Source organism: Eubalaena glacialis, chromosome 8 (genome assembly GCF_028564815.1).
Source record: "Eubalaena glacialis isolate mEubGla1 chromosome 8, mEubGla1.1.hap2.+ XY, whole genome shotgun sequence".
Taxonomy (NCBI): Eukaryota; Metazoa; Chordata; class Mammalia; order Artiodactyla; family Balaenidae; genus Eubalaena; species Eubalaena glacialis.
Window position 1 is genome coordinate 69,040,158 of NC_083723.1, and position 23,826 is coordinate 69,063,983.

General features: G+C 37.9%; 2 protein-coding genes across 4 annotated transcripts in view; both read right to left on the reverse strand.

The window, feature by feature from the left end:
- Nucleotides 1–23,826, reverse strand: part of ASB4 (ankyrin repeat and SOCS box containing 4) — a 117,323-nt gene that overhangs the window by 14,621 nt on the left and 78,876 nt on the right. For all 3 annotated transcript variants that reach the window (XM_061197773.1, XM_061197772.1, XM_061197774.1), the window contains one exon: nt 1,859–2,349. In XM_061197773.1, coding sequence (XP_061053756.1) covers nt 1,859–2,349 — 491 coding nt within the window. The remainder of the gene's footprint in view (nt 1–1,858; nt 2,350–23,826) is intronic.
- On the reverse strand, nt 5,974–6,914 carry LOC133096252 (peptidyl-prolyl cis-trans isomerase FKBP3-like). The gene has a single exon (XM_061197771.1). The coding sequence runs from the start codon at nt 6,906–6,908 to the stop codon at nt 6,234–6,236; it is 675 nt and encodes a 224-aa protein (XP_061053754.1). The 5' UTR covers nt 6,909–6,914; the 3' UTR covers nt 5,974–6,233.

Sequence of the window (23,826 nt, forward strand, 5' to 3'; positions counted from 1 at the left end):
ACCTAACATATCAGAGTATATTTATTAGTTTGTTGTTTTGTTTTTTTTCCTGTCTCCCACTAGAAAGTATCTTCCATGAAGGCCTTTGTTTGCTTCATTGCTCTATCTGCAACTCCTAGAACAGTTCCTGGCACAAAGTCGTGCTCAGTGAATACTTGTTAAATAAATGAATGAATGAACTTGACCACTTACTCTGTGTGACTTTAGGAAAATATCTGAATTCTATCACCTTTTAAATGAGGATAATGCCAGCGCCTACCTCAGAGGTTATTATAAAATTAAATTAAATAATATGTATAAAGCCTATTTAGAGCTCAACAAAGGACATTATTGTAACATTATTATTTATTATCCTATTCCTAATCAACATAATCTTTTGAAATTTTCTATAAAATTAAAGTTCCAGGACATTATGAGTATTACATAAAATTTTAAGGAAAAAAATTACTTAATCTTCCATTAAAACACTGACAACCAAGAGAAAATTCCTTACTGAGATCACATAAATCATTGAACTCATCATGTCTACATTGGAACTTTCTGTGGGTTGTCTATCTGGAATTTTCTGAGTGCACTCCCCTTAAATTCTTTAGTGGAACTTTTCTTTCAACTAAACTTCACACTGCAGGACTTCAGACAAGTCTCTGACATTTTACCAAGGTAGGAGGTAGAACTTGGCTGTGAATTTAGTAAAACTTCTATCAACCAGCTTTCTGTGACCCTACATTAGTTAGCTGGTTTATACATAAAACTCCTCTACTGTGTGTTAATTAATTTTTTAAAATGAGTGAAATCCTAGGTAAATTATCATTTGATTTCTTTATTTAAGGTGAAATGCATTTTGGTTCCAAATTAATGACTGTCATCAACCTAATGCAAAACTCTCTCTCTTCCATGTGCCTAGAGAACCCTTTATTCCTCTACCTTGTCATTTACCACGGAATATTAAAGTTATCTCTTTATGTGTTTGTCTCTCTCACTAGATCCTAAGCTAATTGAGGATAGTTACCATGTCTTAGTCATGCCAGTATTGGTAATATCTGGTCCCTGCTAGCCCATTAGAGATTATCATTAAATATTGTTTAAAATAAAGGCTGTGCAGTGTCATACTATAAAGCTAAACACTAGCACCAAATGAACCAAGGTTGAATACTGGCACTGCCTCTGTGTGAGATCAGACAAATTACTTAACTACTCTGTGCCTCAGTTTCCTCCTCTATAGAATAGGGATGATGATATTATTTACCTTATCAGATTGTTATAGAATTAAATAAATTAAATTAAGAAGTGTAAAATGCTTATAACAGTGTGCTTAATAAATAGAATTCATTATAATAATAAATATGATTATTAGTTCTTAAATAATAATAATCTTAAACGTTAGCTTTCATTAAACTAGAAAACTGAGTGGCCCTTTCATGTCTACAAACTAATTCCAAAGCAGGCTCAATCATCTTTAGAGCAGACATTCTGCTTAAGAGACGGCAAGAGGGTGCCTGTATCCACACCATTCACCTCTCCTGCAGACGTAACGTGGCCTTCTGATCTTTTTCACTCAGTCCCCAAGAAAGCCACTACCAGTTCACTGGTGTTCACACAAGACATGGAAAATTATCTACTACTCTTGCTCTCCTTCTTTGCTCTCAGCCCCAGATTTCAAACAGACTTGGACTGGGACGAGATAGCTAGGGTTATACGTGTTAATGGAATGTCAGATCGAGGGTCAGAGGCAGCCCAAAGACTCAAGCCTCAAACAAGCTTGAGTTACTTGGAGATTTCAGACCAAGCCACCCTTTGAGTCCCCATCACCCTGCTGACGACCCAGTTCTCCACTTGGCTCCCTGGGACACAGCCTCACCTTATGGAATTGTGGAGGGTATATTCGAGCCGCCCCATGGTTCAGCAGCAGCTGGTAGCAGATCTCAGGCTGGGCGGCAGGTCGCACGGAGGTGACCTTCAGCACATACTGGATGGCGGCACAGCCACTGATATCCATGAGATTGGCTTCTGCGCCAGCTTCCAGCATCATGTGCATGAGCACGTGGTCACAGTTCCAGGCTGCCTTGTGGAGCGGAGTTTTAAAGTCGTCATCGCGGGCGTTGACCTCGGCCTCGTAGTCCAGCAGCATGCGGCAGATGAGGTGGTGCTCCCTGCTGTACTCCTGCTCTTTAAAGCGGAGGGCCCAGTAGGTTGCGACGGCCAGTGGGGTCTCCATGTGGGCGTTCACACTGTCCACTAGGGCCCCGTGCTCCACGTAGAAGGCCACCAGCTCCGGGAGGCCGAAGTGGGCAGCCGTGTGCAAGGGCGTCTCCTCATCCTGGTTGTTGGTCTTCATGTTCACGTTCGCCCCTAGAAAGGGAGAATGAGGAAGACAATTATTTAAACATATTTTGTCATTTTTCCACAAGGTTCATTAAACAGGCCTTTTCTCGCTGCTTCCCTTTCAACCTCTCCCGCTGTATACCACCCATTTTTCCAAGTTCCATTTCTAGACCCCATGGAAGCCACTGCTTTGAAACAACAGTGCCACCTCCTGGACAACCAGCAAATGTACGGAGGTGATGGGAGAGTGGGCCTGAGAGCAGAGGATTTCGGCTGGGAGGCTGGAGCGCTGTCAGCTGAGTGATAGTTCCTACCCCTAGGTGGATTTGGAAATACAAAGTGATTCCGATAACCAAATAGCTTTTATCAATAGAATAGCAAATATCCTTAAAAATGAAGGTTATATCACAATCTTTGAGGCTCATACATGTGGCTTTAAAAGTCTTCTTGATGAGATTTCTTCAAAATCATCTTTTTCTTTTCTTTCAAGGGAACTAAACCTAAACGTTTGGTCCAAGGGAACTTCAGTGGTATGGAAATTGCTCAGCCCTCTGACTGAACACTGACAATATTAAGCCGCCGAAGTCTGTGAGGTTCCCTTGGAATACAACTGGGGCAAAAACAAAAAACACAAAACACTTTGACCACCAAACTAGACTAAGGGTTATATTTTGAAAGGAAAGGGATAGAAGCTAGTAAAACAAAATACTCATTAAAAGAAAGACAAAGACTGTATGTAACATGTCCGATTTATGGTTGACAAATGCTGTTTAGAAATAAAGATTATTAGTGCTTGGAAATCTCCTTAGAAATTATTCAATCCAACCCACTTATCTAACAGACCAGGAAACTGAGTGAATTTTATTTTTTGATAGGGAAGTTAAGTACTAGAATGGTCAACTTGAGAAGCTGAAATTTTCCTTCTCAGCCTAGTTTAATTGGGGTGAGCTAAGTGACCCCAGGGGGCCTATTCTGTAATCAATTTTACTGGAAATTTTTATAGTTACTTCAAGTATAAATCTGGAAATACTTTTATTATTATCATTATTATTATTATGCCAGCAACTAATATTTATTAAGCACTTGCCATGTACAACATTCTGAGCTAAATGCTTTTCACATATTGCCTCATGGAATCTTCCTAGCAACCCTTTGCAGGAGGTGCATTTTTATCCTAACTTTACAGATGAAGAAATTTGTTTTTAGACTAATAACTATACCAAGCTAAGAAGCAATAGAACAGAGGTTTGAAAGCAGACAGCCTGGCTTCAAAATCTCTCACCACTGTGCTATTCTACGTCATTATTTTTCTAAAAAATTTTTTTCTGTACTTCGCTCCCTTTGGTTATTTGAAAACTTGAAAGTAACAGAGAAATCATGTTGCATTTTGTTAATTTAAAAAATCTGTTCTCGTGTGTTGCTCCTTTATGCCCTTTTTTATGGCATCCTCTGATCATATGGAACACATTTAAGAAAGGCAATACTCCTACAAGCTTACTTGGTGTCATAAAAAAGCCACCCCTCAGTGAGGTTTCTGAAAGCACATTGCTCTGTAAACTCAGAGACTATCTCTGCTCCTAACTTTCAGGAAGCAGAATTATAAGTAAAAATCGTCCCTCACAACAATCTGCCATCTGTGTTCATCAGTATTCCGCCCTGGAGAAGTTCTGGGTCAGATCTCCCTTCAGGTCAGCCCTTCTTTGCTCTGGAGTGAAATGGAATGAATAAGAATGTCTTCCCAGAAGCTAATGCAGGGTCACTTCAGATGCTGGAGAATTTCCAGTAAGAAAGGGAATCAAAGGGTCAGGATGAAAATTTTATAGGCCAACTTGGAAGTAAGCACGTCCTTTATTTTTTAATGTACTTGGAAATTTACAATGGATCCCTGACCTCTTGCTACAACTAGATATACTGCGTAGTTTCCTTTTCTGAATAGGAGAGCCTTATTTTTATATTTGAATTGTGTCTTTGAGTGTAACTTTTCCAGGGACTACATAAAGTAGGATGATTTGACTACTTTTCTATTTTAGATTTTGTGATTCATTCAAGAAATTAGAGACCATAAACATAAGTTCTTGGGAACTTAAAAAAATATATTTTTTAATGTGAAAATGCAATGTATTAGTTTCCTAGAGCTGCCGTAACAAAGTACTGCAAAGTAGCACCGCAAACAACAGAAATTTGTTCACAGTTCTAGAGATTGGAAGTGAAATTACAGTGTTGATGAGAGTGGCTACTTCTGAGGGTTTTAAAGGAGAATCTGTCTCATGCCTGCCTCCTAGCTTCTGGTGATGTCTATCAATCCTTGGTGTTCCTTGGCTTGTAGATGTATCACTCCAAGGACTGCCTCTATCTTCACATGGTTCTCTCTGTGTCTCTGTGTCTTCACATGGCTGCCTTCTTATGACACCAATCATACTGCATTAGGGGCCCATCCTGCTCTACTCATCTTAACCAATTACATCTGCAACAACCCTATATCCAAACAAGGTCACATGCTGAGTTGCAGGGGATTAGGACTTCAACATATCTTCTTTTGGGGGGAAGGGAGGGGATACAATTCAACCCATAATATATAACATGCATTACATAATATATAAAAATATATATGTGCAGTTTAAAAAATATTGTAAAGCCATCACTGATGTAATCACATCCCAGGTCAAGAAATCAAACACTCCCTGACCCGGAAAAGCCCTCTACTGTCCTATGTATCCTTCCACCTCACAACTCCACCATCCTGCTGGAGGTAATATTATTCTGACTTTTATGATAATCATGTCCTTGAATTTCTTTATAGTTTTACCACCCTTGTATATACCTCTAAACAAGATAGTTTAGTTTCACTTACTTTCGAACTTTATATAAATGGAATAATCAACACATATTCTTTCATGACTTGCTTCTTTCACTCAACACTATGTTTGTGAAAATGATCTATGTTGCGATGTTTAGCTCTTGTTTGTTCATTTTATTGTGTTCTATCTCACAGTACAAGTAATCCTACTAGTGATAGACATTTACAGTTTCAGGCTATTCCAAACACTGCTGCCATGAGTATTCTCGTACATTCTTGTACCCTGGTGCTCATGGGCAGGGTTCATGGGGTTCTATACCTATGAGTGGAATTGCTGGGTCATCGAGTGTGCTTATCTTCAGTGTCATTAGATGGTATCAAATAGGTGTTGTACCAGTCTACACTCCCATAAGCCATGTGTGAGGGTTCTTATCAACATTTGGTATTTTCATTCTATTTAATTTTAGTCAGTCAGATGGGTGCATAGTGATATCTCATTGTTTGAATATTTATTTCCCTAATTAACAATTAGGTTAGACATATTTTAATATTTTTATTAAACAAATATTGCTTTTTATTTACTATTATAAAGCATTTCCATATTGTTATATTATCATTTTAAATATCATTTAAAAATAACGACATAATATTCCATAGAGTGAGTTTACCCTCCTGGTGGATGTGAAGATTTTTTCCCAAAGTTTTGATCTTATGACTAATGCTACAATTGATACATTTGTGTGTAAATCTTTGGATTATTTCCTTAGCATAAATTCCCCCAAAATAGAGTCATTAAGCTGAAATATCTGAGCTTTTTTTTTTTTTTTTTTCAAGACATAGGATAAATTTTTATTGAGCCTTTTAGTTTACAACATGAGGTAAAAGGCAAGTCAGTTCTCTTTAAGTGATATTCTACACAGCTGTAGTAAAATATTTTAAACTTCAAGGATTTATAATGGATTACATTTCTTAGAAGTTGTTGGGGATCAAGTAAACAAGTTCTAACTTAACTGCTTGAATTTTCCAGTTGACTCTTCCCTTACAATAGTAACCAGTTCTAGACACCCAAATTTCTTCAAGGCCGTGTTTTATTGTTGCTGATGTCTTTACTATTTCAGTCAATATCCACTAATTCCACTTCAAAAATTAGTTTTGCATTTGGTGGAATTTTGGCATCAGGCTGTCCTTTCTTTCCATAAGCCCATTCTGGTTCAATCTCCAGTCGAGCCTTTTCTCCTTTACTCATAGTCAAGAGTGCTTCATCCCATCCTCTGATAACTTTGCCTATCCCAACCTTAAAACTTAAAGGCTTGGCATTTTTCTTCTCCTTCAAACTCGTTTGAATATTAGTATCAAAAACAGTCCCATCCTGTAGTGTTCCTGTATACCAGCAGTGAACAATATCTCCCTTTTTGGGAAAGTTGGTTTTATCTCCTTTTTTAAGAACAGATTTTGTATATTTTGGTGGACCCTCATCCCAAGTCTCTTCAGACTTGGTTTCTTTGGGTTTATCTTCATTAAGCTTCACATTTTTCACCTGCTCAGACCCTTTGCTTATACTTTCAGTACCCTTGAAACGCTTACTTTCAAAAAGATGGTTATAGGCTGTAACCAAATGGTCCTTGTTAGCTGTCTTGGCCACATTTTTAATGTTTCCGAATAACTTATGTTCTGCAAGAAACGAATCTGAACGGTGATCCTGCAGAAACTTGATAATGTCCTTCTTAGGGAGCTGCTCGCTGCGCAGCTGCTCCACGGTCCAGGCCCGCTGCGGAACGACCGCCGCCATCTTCCCCCGCTGCTTCCGCTTTACTTATCTGAGCTGTTTTAAGGGTCTTTATGAATAATTGAGGAAAGTTATATTTACTATATCTCTCTATATTTATATACATCTCTCATTGATGCATGAGTGCTATTTTACTCACCAGTATGTAGTTACACAATTTAAAAAATATTTTTGCTATTTGGAAGTAAAAAATGGTCTTTTTCTTTTTATTTGAATTGATTTGTTTATTAGAGTTTGAACACTTTGTCTGTAATTATTAACTAGTGGCATTTCTTCTTTAGTTATTGTCCAAATTTTTGTCCTTTTATACTTTGAAGCCTTTCTGCTTTGTTTACATTTATATGAGTCATTCATTAAAATAATATTTAAGCCTATGCTCTCATAATTGGTATACATTTTTTAACCAGTTTATTTTGATTTTTCTTTAATACAATAATGTTAACTTTATATGGTCAAATTCTCCCTTTTTTTTTTTGTTTTTGCTTTTGTTTTTGGTATTAGAATGTCCTACTCCTCTCAGAGGTTTCATAACTATCCAGATTAATTATAATTGGATCTTTAATAGATTTAAAAAAATGTTTAACATTTAATTCATGTGGAACTTATTGTGGTGTACTTACTGATTTAGGAAGAATTGATATTCCTATAGCATAGAGTCTTTTCATGTAGGAACATGGTCTGTTTCTCTAAAAAGTTTTCTTTACATTTCTGTAAACTATGCCCCCACAAAATTTGTAGCAATTTTCATTTTGGGGAAGACGGGTAAATTATTTCTGGGGTAAAGTAAATTTTAGTGAGAGAAGGCCCTTCATGAGCCTTCTAATTTATGCAAGATGGACTCCAGAACTAGTCTGAAATGGTTGCAAATGAGATGGAGAAAAATTTTCATTTTCATTGCCTGATAAAGAACAAGAACTTTTCAGATTTAATCTGTGGGCAAAGGAGACAGAGATTTGGTTGCACTGAGAATATGATGAAAAGGGGACATAGGATAAGAATTGCACAGAAAGAGTGGATGCTGGCCACAGAAATGGTACTGTGATACTCCTGAAGCCAGGAATATAGGGACACAGTGCCACAGGAGGGACACAGTGCCAGTCAACATTAAATTTTTTCTGTTCTTCCATACTGTATGATAGTATCCATTCATTACCCGCCAACAGATAGAATCAATTTTATGAATCCTAGTTATGAGACCTCACATTTCCTTACTTTTTTTCCCAAATAAAATTAAACTGCTTCCAAGTGCCCATTTGTTGGCTTGGCTGATCATCCGAGATCAGTCATCATGTGGCTCCCTCCGCTGGGCTTTGCTACTCCCTACATTCTAAGAGTTGGCCGTCAGAGGCATTCTCTCCAAAGCATCCACATTCCCTCACAGTTCTGTCACCTCAAAAGCTACGTGAGAGTGGGGGCAGGTCTCTGTAGAAACTGTCACCTCTCCATCTTCCCAGACTCAAGGAATCCACATCTTTACTTCATCCCTAAGCCCGCCCTGCCTCCCTCCCTGTCCTAATGAACTTGATTTCTCACAGAGCCTGTGTGTAAGTGGGGAGATCAGTGGGGAGATGGAGGACGAGGCCAGACCAGTGCTCTCAACCCTTTCAGGCATGCCTTTCCTATTCCGCGATGAAGTCGAGAAATAATATCATCTACCTTCATACATAATCTTTTAAAAATAAACCCAATGCCTAGCTAACACGTAAAGGCAGAATGAAAGTAGTTTCTAATAATTTTAACTACATAGTTATGATTGCCACAAATAATATAAATAAATTGCAATGATATAATGTAAATTTTAATGTGTTATTGACTATACTAGATGACACAATGAAATGCTTATTTGCTTGAACCCATACGTAGACTCCTAGCAGCTACATCACTGAACTGACACAGGTGTTTCGTATTGTAATTCAAATACCACAGATGTCATTGCCGTAATGAATGGTATTCCAAAATGAGGAAATAAATCTTGGTCTGGTATTGCCTTGATTTGTAGCATAGTTGCATTTCTGGAAATTTCCATATTTATTTACAATTCAAAAGTATTTTGCGTTTATATGTAAAATGCAGTTAGGTTACAAATCTACTGTGTTACTACATCTAAATATCTGTTATTATATCAGCACTAAATCTAAGATTTTTTACAAATTATGAAAGAATTTAAAAATACAGAAAATCTCAGAAAATATAACAGACATCTATATATGAGTACCCATATTTGACAGATATTAATCTTTGACATATTCTCTTTGGTTTTCTTTTTTCCAAGATAAAATTTTACAGAAAAAAACCAGCCCGTTTCTCTTTTCTTCCCTCCCTTTCTTTCTCCTCAGAGATAATTATTATTCTAAAGTTGACTTTGTCATTCCCTTTAAATTTTTGTTCTTTTATTACTCACATATGTATCCATAAGCAACGTATATACCATTATTTTGTGTTCTTAAAAACCATGTAAGTTGTACTCACTTTTGCAACCTGTTTTTACCAGCCACATTATGTTTTTGAGCAGAGAGCTGATTTTTTCATTTCAACTGCTGAATAGAATTACATTGCATAATTAAACTACAGTTTAGCCATTCCTCTACTAAAGACAGTTAAGTTGTTTTAGTTTTTTCATAATAACAAATACCTTTCAAATCATGCAGGAGTTTCTTTAGAGAGAGAAACCGAATTAGTGGGTAGTAGTATACAAACATTTTCAATTATATTAAATTATACTCATCAGTGGTTGTGTCAATTCAAATGTCCATTGGTATAGTTTAAAGGTTCAGCATCATTTCCAACACTTTGTATTGTTGCACTGTTTAATGTTTGCCAATTAGATGGTATGAAATGGTATTTTGATTTAACCTGCATTCCCCTGGTTATCAGTAGTTTTCTCATATGTCTATAGGGGCAACAAGATTTCCACTTGTATGAATTGCCTATTCATAGCCTCTGCCCATTTTTCATTGAATTGTTTGTGTTTTCCTTATTTATTTTTTAGGATATAAACAAGATCTTTGTGCAGAAAATGATAAAAACTTTACTGAAGGCAAAGGACTTAAATGGAAAGTTCTGCTATGTTTGTGGATAGAAAGATTCAATAGTATAAGGATGGCAATTCTTCCTGAATTAACCTATAAATTCAATGTAATTCAAACATTTTTTACATAATTTTCAAAGAGTAAAGAACAAATCAATTTTGTAAAAAAAAAGTAAAAGAATGAGAAGGAAAGAAGAATGATGAAGAAGGTGTACTTATCTTACCCGATATCCAAGCAAACTATAATTAACACCATTGGTGGGAATGTAAATTGGTTCAGACTTTATGGAAAACAGTATGGAGGTTCCTCAAAAAAGTAAAAATAGAACTACCATATGATCCAGTAATTCCACTCCTGGGTATATATCCAAAGAAAATGAAAACACTAATTTGAAAAGATACATGCGCTCCAATATTCATAGCAGCACTATTTACAATAGCCAGGACATGGAAACAACCTAAATGTCCAACGACAGATGAATGGATAAAGACGATGTGGTACATATATACAACGGAATATTACTCAGCCAAAAAAAGGAACGAAATTGGGTCATTTGTAGAGATGTGGATAGACCTAGCATCTGTCATACAGAGTGAAGTAAGCCAGAAAGAGAAAAACAAATATCATATATTAATGCATATATGTGGAATCTAGAAAAATGGTACAGATGAACCTATCTGCAGGGCAGGAATAGAGACGTAGACGTAGAGAATGGACATGTGGACACAGGGAGGGGGAAAGGGAGGGTGGGATGAATTGGGAGATTAGGACTGACATATATACACTACCATGTGTAAAATAGATAGCTAGTGGGAACCTGCTATAAAGCACAGGAAGCTTAGGTTGGTGCTCTGTGACGACCTAGATGGGTGGGATGGGGCAGGGGAGGGAGATCCAAGAGGGAGGGGATACAGGTATACAGACAGCCGATTGACTTCACTGTACAGCAGAAACTAACACAACATTTTAAAGCAATTATACTCCAATAAAAAAAAAAAGTTTGAATTATTAGCCCTGAATGTTCAACTTTTGAATTGAGACTGACTTGTGAGACTTAAAGTGACTATGTAACTTTTTTGTACCTAAGAGTTACCAGAGAAGACACAGACCCACCTGAGTTTTCCTCCCACAGTAGGGGAGAAACTAGACCCTCTGAATAGTTTAAAAAGACACTGAAAAAGAAAAATAACATTGTTTTATGAATACATCCCATGATCCAGTTAATAGTCATGTGTCTAGTAAATTTTTTAGACAGGGCAACTTTTAGCATATTTTCTAAGAACTCAGATATTGGATACTATTTTTAATTGTCATCACACATTAAAAATAATATTCTTGGGTAATTTTCTCCAAAATATTCCGTAAGTCCATTCTACTCTTTTTCTAATACTGAACATCATGGAGAAATGGGAGCCCACCAAGTTTTTTGTTCCTTTGTAAGCAATCTACTTTTTGTTTGTTTGTTTTGTTAGTGATAGTGTTAAGTTTCCTTCCTTCCTTCCTTCCTTTATTTATTGAGGTATAATTGACTTACTATATTATATTAGTTTCAGGTGTACAATGGTGATTCAATATTTCCATAGATTACACACCATACAAAGTTATTATAAAATATTGACTATATTCCCTTTGGTAAACATTACATCTCTGTGACTTATTTATTTTATAACTGCTAGCTTGCACCTCTTAATCCCCTTCACCTATTTCACCCCTTCTCCCCTCCCTCCCCTGTGGTAACCACAAGCTTGTTCTCTGTATCTGTGAGTCTGTTTCTATTTTGTTATATTTGTTTGTCTTGTTTTTTAGATTCCACATGTAAGTGAAAGCATACAGTATTTGTCTTTCTCTGTCTGACTTATTTCACTAAGCATCTCTCTCTCTCTCTTTCTCTCTCTCTCACACACACACACACACACACACAATAGAATACTAGTCTGCCATAAAAAATAATGAAATCCTGCCATTTGTGAAAACATGAATGGACCTGGAGGGTATTATGCTTAGTAAAACAAGAAACCTACTTTTTATTTATTCACCTATTTGTATACTTTTACTATTTTTATTGTTGAAAGTTGACGTCTTATTAAAGATATATCTAGGCTCAGTTTTTTTTTATTGATTTTACCAGGAACCAAACCTACCTATTTCATCTCCACATAATTATCTGTTTTTTATACAGGAAATTTTTTCTTTATCCTGTTTTTAAGTTTTGGTCATATTCAAAAAGGAAACATTTCTTTATGTATTGAAAGCTATAAAATATTTTTTTGCTTAAAATTTTCATCACCCACTATCAAGTTACAGTCATTGATAAGAAAGCCCCCCTCACAATTTTTTAAACCCCAATCCTCAAATGCATGAGTGAAAAAGTGGTAAATTACTCATGGCATTCTTTTTAACATTGCCTTTAAAAATTACACTTTTCTTAGAAAAAGTGCTAAAACAGGGTGAACAGTAGTTAGTCTCACTGATTATAGTGGCCTGCAATATGCATGAGAACAGAAGGAAACATGGAGAAAACATTATCATGGGTTATAATAGTAAAGATTTGAGAAGGAATTTTCTTCAGTTTATTAACTTCAGGTAGAAATTTAGAATCCTCAGTAGCTACTTGTTTTGTCTGAAATTCCGTCATCTCCATCAGCTTGAACTTCACCTGCCTCAGTTCAAAATCATGCTAAGGTTTGCATAGGCTTTTGTGCAGTAAAATCACAGTTGTTCAGTGTTCTTTTAAGAAAATATGAATAATGCCTGCTATTTTTCAAGCACTCACTAGGAGTTTTACATATATTGTCTCACTTATGATTAACAGTAAGCATTCTTTAGAAACATCTGTTATTCAAAGATTAGACTTCTTTTTTCATATTCAGGACTTTTTTTCCTGCAAGTTCTGCAATTGTTTCTCAAGTCTGCTTCTTTGTCAAGGATGCAATTTTGTGCAGTGTCAAGTTTATTAACTGTCACCAAAGTAGCCTGCTTTGTTCTAGTTTCAATTTTGCCCTTTCAATCTACAATCTTTGGCAAATATATTTTCCTGTATCTTTCATAGTCTTATCTTAAATGAAATCTTAAATGAAACACCATTTTCCCTAAGGCCCCATTCCTATATACCCACATTCTCCAAGGTCTGGAGTTGAGGACTACCTTCTTCTAGATCAACAGTGGTGCTTCTGAACCATTACTCTCTCAGTCTTGTGTACAACCCCTCATCGGTTAAGGTTTATGTCACCCAATGAAGTTACTCTTTATCCCTTTTCACCTGCAGTCTCACAAATTCCCAGTCACTCTTCCATTTTCACCAAAGACATAGGTATCTGGCTCAGTCTTCATTTTATCTCTGTCCTGACATCACCCTGCAATACCTTTGCAGATGACGCATCCAACACATTTGCACTCACAATTCCTAAATCTTCTGGGGCAGATTGCATTACCGTTACCAAATATCTTATTGGTCCTTCTTGCAGTGGCTTCCCTGTTGAAGGTTCATACACCTCTACCCTGTTGAACTCAGTTTGAAATACTGGTTCTTGTTGCCCAGTTGCATCTCTATCCTTCCCTTAGTGAAGTTGTTCAACTCTTTCTTGATTGCCAATATATTCTAAATTTTCCTTAGGCTAGGATTTAATCAGGATAGACTAAATTATGGTGTTGTAACAACACTCAAATCTCAGTGGCTGAATGCAATAAAAGTTTATTTCTCACTCTCACACTGTCTACTGTCGTTCCAGAACCAATGTCCTCTATTTGACCTCTCAGAATCCAAGCTACCTTGATCTTCTGGCTTCACCATCTCTACCTGAGGTTTCCTCCAGTATCACAACATCATGGGGAGAAACAGATTTTAAATATCCTATGTGGGCTTTACATTGCCTAAACCTGGAAGTGGCTCATTTCTTCTGTTCACACTACATTAGGCAGAAAGGATATATGATCCTGTTGAACTGCAAGGGGACTAGACTAGAAAGTCTTCCATGAGCCCGGAGGGGAAGAAAACTAGATATTGATGAGCACTAGTTATTTCTACCATTGCTGACTTGAGTTTCCGTGAGTAACAGTAAGACAAACAAACAACAGTTCTGACTGATTCAACAGCTACGTTTACCTTCTCCCTTTCACGTTAGGGAAGAGGGGTCTCTCCTCCAATTCAAGACAAATAACTCCATCTTTGCGACTGATCATCTTCCCAACAGTCAAATGTTGCTCCACAAATAATATCTCTTTACTCTATATCAAACAGCTCCCTCTCCATCAACTTTTTGTCCTCCTCTTATAAGCATACTTAAGTTTCTCCCAAACCTTTTCTCCTTTTTAACTACCTTCCAATTTCTTTTGATCTCTTTTTAGCCAGACTTCTTGAAAGTGTGGTCTCTGCTTCCTGCACCCACTTCCTTACTACCTATGATCCCCTCGGTCCATCACAACCTGCCTTCTGTCCCCACCACTACACTGGAACTGCTCTGACAAAGGTCACCAGTGGCTTCCAACTGATCATTCCTATCTACAGTTTTCAGTCTTCATCTTACTACACTCCTTTGCTGCATCCGATGGTGTTGACAACTCACTTCTTAAATTCTATTTTTTCAACTTCCCTGGGATGCTTTCTCCTCCCTCTCTGGCTATTCCTTCATTATATTTCTATGATTTCTCTTCTTCTCAATTCCTAAATTGCGTTGTTTCACCTGGGTATCATTCAGTTTCTGCACTTCTTACTGTATGTAACTTCCTTGAGCAGTCACAACTACTCTTTTCATTTTATTTATGAACAGATGACTCTCAAAATTATATGAACAATCATATATCAACAATCATATATATAATGGACTTGTATCTGGAATATATAACTTACATCTCAATAATAAAAAGAGAAATAACCCAATTTAAAAGTGGGCAAAGTATATAAATAGTCATCTCTACAAAGAAGATATATAAATGGTCAATAACCACATGAAAAGATGCTCAGTGTCATTAGCCATCAGGGAAATGCAAATCAAAACCATAGTTTGATACCACCTTATGCCCACCAGGATGGCTATGATCAAAAAAACAGATAGTATAAGGGGGAGGGGCAATATAAGAGTAGGGGAGTAAGAGGTACAAACTATTAGGTGTAAAATAAGCTACAAGGATATATTGTACAGTATAGGGAATATAGCCAATATTTTATAATAACTATAAAAGAAGTATAACTTTAATAAACTGTGAATCACTATATTATACACCTGTAACATATAATATTGTATATCAACTATACGTCAATGAAACAAGCAAAAAAGATAGTACCAAGTGTTCGTCAGGATGTGGAGAAATGGGAATTCTCATACACTGATGGTAGGAATGTAAAATGGTACAGCCACTTTGGAAAACAGTATGGCAGTTCCTCAAAAAGTTAAACACAGAGTTACCACATGACACTGCAATTGCATTCCTGGGTATTTACTCAAAGGAAATGAAAACATATGTCCACACAAACATTTGTATGTAACTGTTCATAGCAGCATTATTCATAATAACCAAAACATGGAAACAATCCACACGTCCAGCAACTGGTAAATGGATGAACAAAATGTGGTATATAAATACAATGTAATATCATTCAGTAATAAAAAGAAACAAAGTACTAATACATTGTTTCATTTCATCACTTCAAAAATCATTGAAAACACTATACTAAGTGAAAGAAGCCAGATATAGAAGACCACATATTGCATGATTCCATTTATACGAAAAGTCTAGAATAGGCAAGTTCATAGAAACAGAAAGTAAATTAGTGGTTGCCTAGGACTGAGGTGGTGGGGAATGGGAGTTAAAGGAAAATGGAGGGTGATTGCTAAGGTACAGTTTTCTTGTTGGGTGATGAAATGTTCTAAAATTGTGGGGGTGGTTGCATAATTCTGTGAAAATACTAAAAGCCACTGAATTGCACACTTTAAAATGGATAAATTTTACGTAAGCAAATTATACCACAATAAAGCTGCTAAAAAATATATGACCAGTCTTGGGCTGACCCCTGAGTTTCAGATCTATATCTACAACTGCATTCTGAACAAATTCAGTTGGAGGTCCATTGAGCGCTAAAACTTACCATGTCTTAAACTAAACTCTTTTCCTTCTTATTCCTGTTACTCATATAAGCTATATTTCAATAAATAGCAATGCTATGGCTCCAGCAAATCACACTGAAAGTCAGAAATTCACCTTCCATTCCTCCTCCTTTCTCATTCCCCTGCCCCTTTTCATCAGTCACCAAGTGTTGACACTATAAATTCCTATCCTATTACTACTGCCTAGTTTGTACATTTGCATTTCCCCCATAGGCTACCACGTGCTCAGATTCATCTTCCATAATTCTGACAGTAATGTATTTAAAATGCATACCTGACCATATTGCTCTATCTCTTAAAATCCTGTAATGGCTTTCCATTTTCTATATGATACAATCTAAGCTTTTCGCCATAAGAGATAAAGCCATTCAAAATCCAGCTCCTACCTCTCCCGGCTTCTATCCTGCTGTCCTTTGTCTCACACTTTGCTTTAGTTACTGAGCATCCTGTAGTTCTGTGCAAACACCTACGTGCCTTTGCTTATGTTGTTTCCTTGACCTGAAATGACTTGAATTTCTTCTTTGACTAATTAACTTTACTCCTCCTTCAAGGTCCTGTGCCATGTCTTCCAGAAAACCTTCCCTTATCCCCCCCGCCCCGGCTGTGCTACTTGTCCCTCCTCTGTAAAAAATTTTATCTAGAGTGCTAAGGAACAACAAGTTTGGGTGTCTTGTTCCTCGATTTAAGATCCTTGAGAACTGATGCAATTTTTATTTGTCTTTGTGTTCCTAGAGCTTGGTACTTTCATTCATTCAGCAAATATTTGTTGAGACACTACTATGTACCAGCTTCTGTTAGAGGCTCTGGGAAGACCATAGTAAATAAGACAGTGTCCCTAACTTCATGTACTTTACATGCTAGTGAAGAAGATAGACAAAAAAGTTAACTCATATATATATGTATATATATATGATAAAATTATAGGTAGTGATATGTTGTGAAGAAAAATAAAGCTGGGTAAAGTGATGGAGAATGATGAGGGAAGAAGGTGAAGCTTTTCACGTAAAGGCTCTGACTTTTGTGCAGCAAAGAAGTAAGCCACCTGAAGATCATGAAGAAAAGCTTTCCTGACAAAGGGAAAAGGCTCTGAGGTAGGTAAGAACAACCTTGATTTGTTCAGAAAATGCAAAGACAAGCATCAAAAGAGGTGACAGAGGGAGCAGTAGGGACTAGCATTGGTGAGGCAGGCAGGCACAGAAGGTCACAGGAAAGACTTTAACTTGCATTCTAAATGTGGGAGGAAGCACTGGGGAGTGAAATGATCTGATTCACCTTTTGTAAAGATTACTCAAGCAGGCTGTGCGGAGGGTAGACTCTAAACAAGGAAAATGTAAAAGCAGGAAAATTATAGGAAGTCTGCTATTGTAGCCAAGAAGAAATAATGTGGCTTGGGTTAAGGTGGTCCCATCTTGGGTGGTTGGAAGTGGAGATACCACTTCAGTGGTTAGACCAGAGATATATTTTGATGGCACCAACAGGTCTTCTGGTGGGGTGTGAGGTGTGAGGGAAAGTGAGGCAACACAGATCCCTTCTAGGCTTTTGGCTTGAGCAACTGATAGAACAGAGTTGCCATTTATTAAGACAGAGAGCATTAAGGTGCACTGGAAACACAGTTACAGTCTGGGCATGGTCAGCTTGAGATGCTTATTCAATATCCAGCGGAGATGGATTATATATAGTCACATAGGTGAGCTGACGTTCAGAGGAGCGGGTCAGGCTGGGAGATACAAACCTGGGAGTGAGCACCATTTGATGATATTTGAAGCTGTGAGACTAGATAAGATCACCAAGGTGAGTTTAGATGGGAAAAGTGTGTCTGACTGAGCCCTGGGGCCCCCCAGCTTTTTCAACGTGGAAAGGAGAAACAAATCCAGGAAACAAGACTGAAGAAAGGGCAATGAAGGAGTAGAAAAACAGCCTGACTTTATAAATGGTCATTAAACCAAGCTATTTATCACACAGTCTGTTCTCATAACCAGTTTCTTCTTCTTTAACAGCTACCTGTATTTTTTAAAAAACATACTGAAAACAGGAAGCAAATATCACAAACTATTTCCTTCTGTCTCCTGAAGCGAATCTTTTTCATATCAAAGTTTATCAGCCAACTCCTCTGATTATTGTTTCTCATCCCTTGGGATGTAGACTTCTTTTCATAGAGCCCATGTTTATTTATTCTTCTGTTTATTTTTAATTTACTCAGCCTTAAGGAAAAGATACCTTTCTAGACGTGAACAATCCACATGCAGGCACTGAGCTCAGTCACCTTATTTTTATTTTGTTTTTTATCTTTTTGATTCCAAGAAAAACATTGATTAAAATTTAGCAAAGTAACCATAGATAAGACTGAATAACTCAGACTTTGGAAAACATACTATTATCATATTATTTTGCTCTAATCTTGTTGTGCTCATGAAATCAGACCATATCTTATGATTGGGATAGTGTTTTCACCGAAGGAAATGAATGCTGCTATTGTCATTCAACTGACAAAGAGGTTAATCTTGGGAAAGACTGTTGAGGTTTTGCGGGTTTTTTTTTTTTTAAAGGAGAAAGTGAACAATGACTTCTTCCTCTGTCCAAGGACAAAATTCTGTTTGCTCTGGCCTCAGAACAAGGGGAGGCCTGGATCAGCCTCAGGGGTGGAGGTGAATGGCCCTGGCTACATGGAGGCAGGACTGGAATGAGAAAGGGAGATGGTGATGTATTGATGGGAGTGGTACCCCCACTCCCGAGGCAGAATAAGGTTGGGGGGCAGCAAGTGGTGGGTTAGGTTAGCAGAAACCAACTGCATGAGAAAGAATTAGTCAAGAACAATGGGCCTTCCCTTTGCAGTGGCTGCAGGGCAACAAAGCAATGGTGATGAAGCCCTCTCTGGAGCAGCCAGCATACTGGACCATGAGTGAGGATTCCTTTAGTCCAGAGGGAACACCTTTCTACATCCAGTGGCTTACAGAAAGAACAACTGCTTGAACAGAGGTAAGTCACTGCTGGGGAGTCGTATCAGGAGAGGTTATTCAAGGGAGAGACTTCCTGCTAATACAGTCTGTAATGGATTAGAGTTGTTTTACCCTGGAGTACATATGTGTGATATTGTCTGTATCCAAGCTGGTGAAACTGGAGGTATGACTACATAAAGGTTTGGAACAGCCCCTGGGGTTGATGGATGGGGGAAATTATTGCCCCCAGCTCCCTTTGCATTTCTGCCTTTATCTCTGCTTAGGTTTCTTAGAGGCCATGTCCCCTTCAAACTCTGGATGGAATTAAGCAGAGGGCTTCAATCTTTCTGTTTCTTGCAGGAAAGCAGTTGCAGAATTATCTTTTCCTGAGTTGTCAGGGTAACGTTCCTTCCCTGTGGGGCAGTGTATTTTTCATAGACCCCCAGTTGGACTTCTTGTTACCATCTTCACACTTGAGAGCTCTGTAAGACAGGTAGTGACTAATCATCTGAGAATACAAGATCTTCTCTAATTCCTGACATGTTACATGCTGTGAGTTGTATTCTCAATGGATATAGACTGATGAAGAAGTTAAGGGGGGAGGAATTTGTGAAGCCAGATACTGAACATTAGAGTCAACTTCTTTCCCTAACTCTTGGGGGGCCACCTATCCTATTTTGTTTAAGAAGGTATAGTATGTAGCATCTCCACAAAAATGTATATCCCAATCCACTCCCTCTGATGATGTAATTAGTAGAAATTTCATTCATTCTTTGGTTTATAGTTTGCTGATATATTTAATTTACATAGCTGTGGCTAAATGGTTTTTTGTTTGTTTGTTTTTCTGATAAAAATCACGATTTATTTTACAGTCATAGCCCATGAAAGGAAGACAATAGATGTATTTTTCCTAACTCCAAGAGAATCTGGAGAGTCCTTTATGCTTGTTGAATTAATTACAATAAGATCAGTTACAGTTTGATGAGTTAATTCAAATTGAACTTCCTGTAACAAACAACGAGGAAATAAAATTTCTCAAAGCCAACAAGTAAAGCAAGCAGCATTGTCTCAAAATTAAGGATAATATAACAATAAACTATTGTAGTTAAAGATCAAGATGTAAGTGGTGGGGACTTCTCTGGTGGTCCAGTGGTTAAGACTTCACCTTCCAATGCAGGGGGTATGGGTTTGATCCCTGGTCGGGGAGCTAAGATTCCCACATGCCTCGCGGCCAAAAAATCAAGACATAAAAAAAAAAAAAAAAAAACCAGAAGCAATATTGTAACAAATTCAGTAGAGACTTTAAAAATGGTGCACATCAAAAAGAAATCTTTAAAAAAAAAATGATATAACTGGTGAACTTTTTTTTTTTTAGCATCTTTATTGGAGTATAATTGCTTTACAATGGTGTGTTAGTTTCTGCTTTATAACAAAGTGAATCAGCTATACATATACATATATCCTCATATCTCCTCCCTCTTGTGTCTCCCTCCCACCCTCCCTATCCCACCTCTCTAGGTGGTCACAAAGCACCAAGCTGATCTCCCTGTGCTATGCAGCTGCTTCCCACTAGCTATCTATTTTACATTTGGTAGTGTACATATGTCCATGCCACTCTCTGTTTTTTTTTAACTTTATATTTTTCTAGATAGTTACCAGTAAGCAGGGATTAGGTGTATTAGCTCAGGTCTGTGTTAGCTCAGAAGAACCCTGCTGTGTCAAAGAAGTAATAACGTTGGTGATACAGTAGTACCAGTCATCAACCAGGACACCCACGGTGAGGAAGGAAAAAAATGAAGTGAGGAGGGGTTGGGACATCTGGATTGAGAGAGGTGCAAGGACCTAGAGTCACTATGCCACTGAAGATCTGGTAAGGTGTAACTGAGGGGGTGACGGCTGAAAAGATAGGAAGTGAAAATAATAGAGCAATGTCAAGAGCCAGGATGCGATAATGTGAGTGGATGGCTGAACCGGAATGAGATGAAGGTTGTTAGCGTTGAGGAGGTCCAGGAGCTGCGGCTGAGTTTGGATTGGTAATCTATGTCAGAATTGGAATCCATCCCTGATGATGGAACTAGGGAAATGCACCAAAACTGCGGGACAGATGACCAAGTCCTCAGTAGGAAATGACTAGCATTACAGTTGATGGCAATCCTTATAATGGGTAGAAGGTAAATGTATTAGTTCCTGATTGCTACAGTAACAAATTACCACAAACTAAGTGGCCTAAAACAACACAAATTTATTATCTATGGCTCTGTAGGTCAGAAATCTAACATAGGTCTTTGTGGGTTTGATGGTTAATTTTATGTGACAACTTGGTTGGGCCACAGTGCTCAGATATTTGATCAAACATTATTCTGGATGTTTCTGTGAAGGTGTTTTTTGGGTGAGATTAACATGTAAATCAGTAGACTTTGAGTAAAGCAGGTTACTCTCCACAATGTGGGTGGGCCTCATCCAATCAGCAGAAGGCTTAAGAGAAAGGACTGCAATCCCTAAAGAAGAAGGATTTCTGCTCCAGACTGCCTTTGTCTCAAACTGCAACTTTCCTGTACCTCTGCAATCTCATGAGCCAATTCCTTAAAACAAATCTCTCCTCTCCCTCTCTCTCTCTGTTGGTTCAGTTTTTTTGAAAACTAATACAAGTGTGCAAAGATCAGGAGTCATTGTGATTCTCTTTAGGAGACTCTGTTTTCTTGGGTTTTCCAGCTTCTAGAGCCCACCCACATTCCTTGGCTCATGCCTCTTCCTCCATCTTCAAAGCCAGCAATGGTGGGTGTAATCTTTTTCACATGAAATCTTTCTGACCTTCCTACCATAGTCACACTTCCTCGGACCACAGCCAAAAAAGATTCTCCAGTTTTAAGGAGATGGGCCGACTCAGACAGTCCAATACCATCTCCCCATCTCAAGGTTTTTAATTTAATCACATCTTCAAAATCCCTTTTGCCATATAAGGTAACATATTCATAGATTCCAGGGATTAGCATGTGGACCTCTTTGGAGGGTCATTATTCTGCCTACTGTAATGAAATAGAATTTGCCCTCAGATGGGAAACTAGAGGGAAGACTGATGTACACAAGGTTAAGTGCAATGCCTGATGAACCAAATGCGAGTTCCCCTTCTAGCTATAAACCCCAATCTCATTCTTCTAAGCCATTATTTCCCAAAGCCTGTGCTGTGGCATATTAGTACTGTAATATTCATTTTAAAAAAAAGCTCTGTAGTTAAATAAATTTGTAAAATTTGTGTCCCTTGGTGTAGTCACAATTCACATTAGCATACGAAGGATCTGAAAAGTCCTATGGTGAGGAAATCTGTCTAATTTAACATGCATTTTCCCAAACTTATTTGACCTAGAATCAGCTTGGATTATTATCAGTATCCCCATTTGGTAAATGAGGGCTGAGATTCAAAGAGGTTAAATCTTGCCCTCCCTCACGCAGGTAGTGAATGGGGAAGGGGGTCAGAATTTGAACCCAGGCAATCTTACGCAAGAACCTACACTCTTAAGACTATACTTGAGTTCATATTTTCATATCAAGTCATATTTGAGCTCCTTGGCTTGAATACCACCTCTGGTCTAATGGGCTGTGGTGGGGAAGGATCCAGTGCTACAGAACTTAACAACTTAAGCCTTCCCTTCATCAGGGGCTGTGAACAAGGCAGTTCTAGAAGGAGCTGAGGAAGCAGCTGGTTTATTGACTGACATGTCCAGCCTACAGTGGAGACAGATTCACAGAACAGGGCAACTGGGCAGTCTCAAGATTAAGTTACATTATTGGCAGGATTCTGAGTAGCAAAGGAGAGGCAGCCCCACCTAGTGGAAAAAGCAGGTGCTCTGCATTGAGGTCAACCTGCATTCAAAACCTGGTCTTACCATTAAGCAACTCGCCTAAAGCTCAGTGCTTTAACCTGCAAATGGAAATAATAGTATTGCTCTCATAGGATAGTTGTGAGGATTAAATGAGAATATGATAAAATGCCAGGCATGCAACAGAAATGCCATATCCAGTTGTTGTTACTATTATTATTAAGCTCAAGCGGACCTTTCCCCAGGGCTCTTATTCAGTCTTTTCCTCCTGCCCCAACCCAGGTTAATTCAACTCTGCTTGCAAGAAGTGGATTTACTTCCTGCCTTTACCACTTGGTTCTTTGCTTGGCATGGCCCTCTTAACTGAAGAGAGTTTCAGAGGGCTGCTGGTACTTCTAAGGCACAAGGAACCAAGGCAAAGGATGCTCTAGGGGCCTCCCCACAAGTATTCAGCCCTCAGTGGCTCTCAGTGGGGGTTGGCTAATACCTCTTCTGACTGCCAGGGAGATGTTTTATCTCAGAAAAGAGGGGATCCACTTTATTCTCTTCCCATTAGTTTTCTAATTAGTAGAAACTTTTTCAGGAAGCTGGCGTATGCTAGAATCTTAGCCTCCAGTTCTGATGCTTTTGCCACTTCCTCTATTTGGGTGTTTTCTTCGTTAATTTAATAGAAAACTGAGATGGAAGCCCCAGGCTCTTGTTTGATTTAACCATTTTACCTCCAAATCGGCCCTGGGAGTCTCCTATTAAAATTGTTTAGATTATCTTCCATAAATTATTACTTATGGAGATTACAAAGAAAACACTTACATTTCTGTTTATAAAGCTGATATCTTTTGCTAAATGGTGTTTAAACTGTTCAGAAGATAATAAGATCCAGCCTCCTCTACGTAAGAACAAATTAGAGAAGTGATGATAGAAAAAAAATAAAGCAGTGCAAGCCCAAGGAAATTTCATCCTTCAATTTCTGGTTTCAGATGCTGCTAGTTATAAAACAAAGATAAAATATCCAGACTGAAAACTTACAACTCAGGTCA

What these genes read in the sequence shown, in the direction of transcription:
- LOC133096252 (XM_061197771.1), bottom strand. Translation starts at nt 6,908, where the DNA reads ATGGCGGCGGTCGTTCCGCAGCGGGCCTGGACCGTGGAGCAGCTGCGC.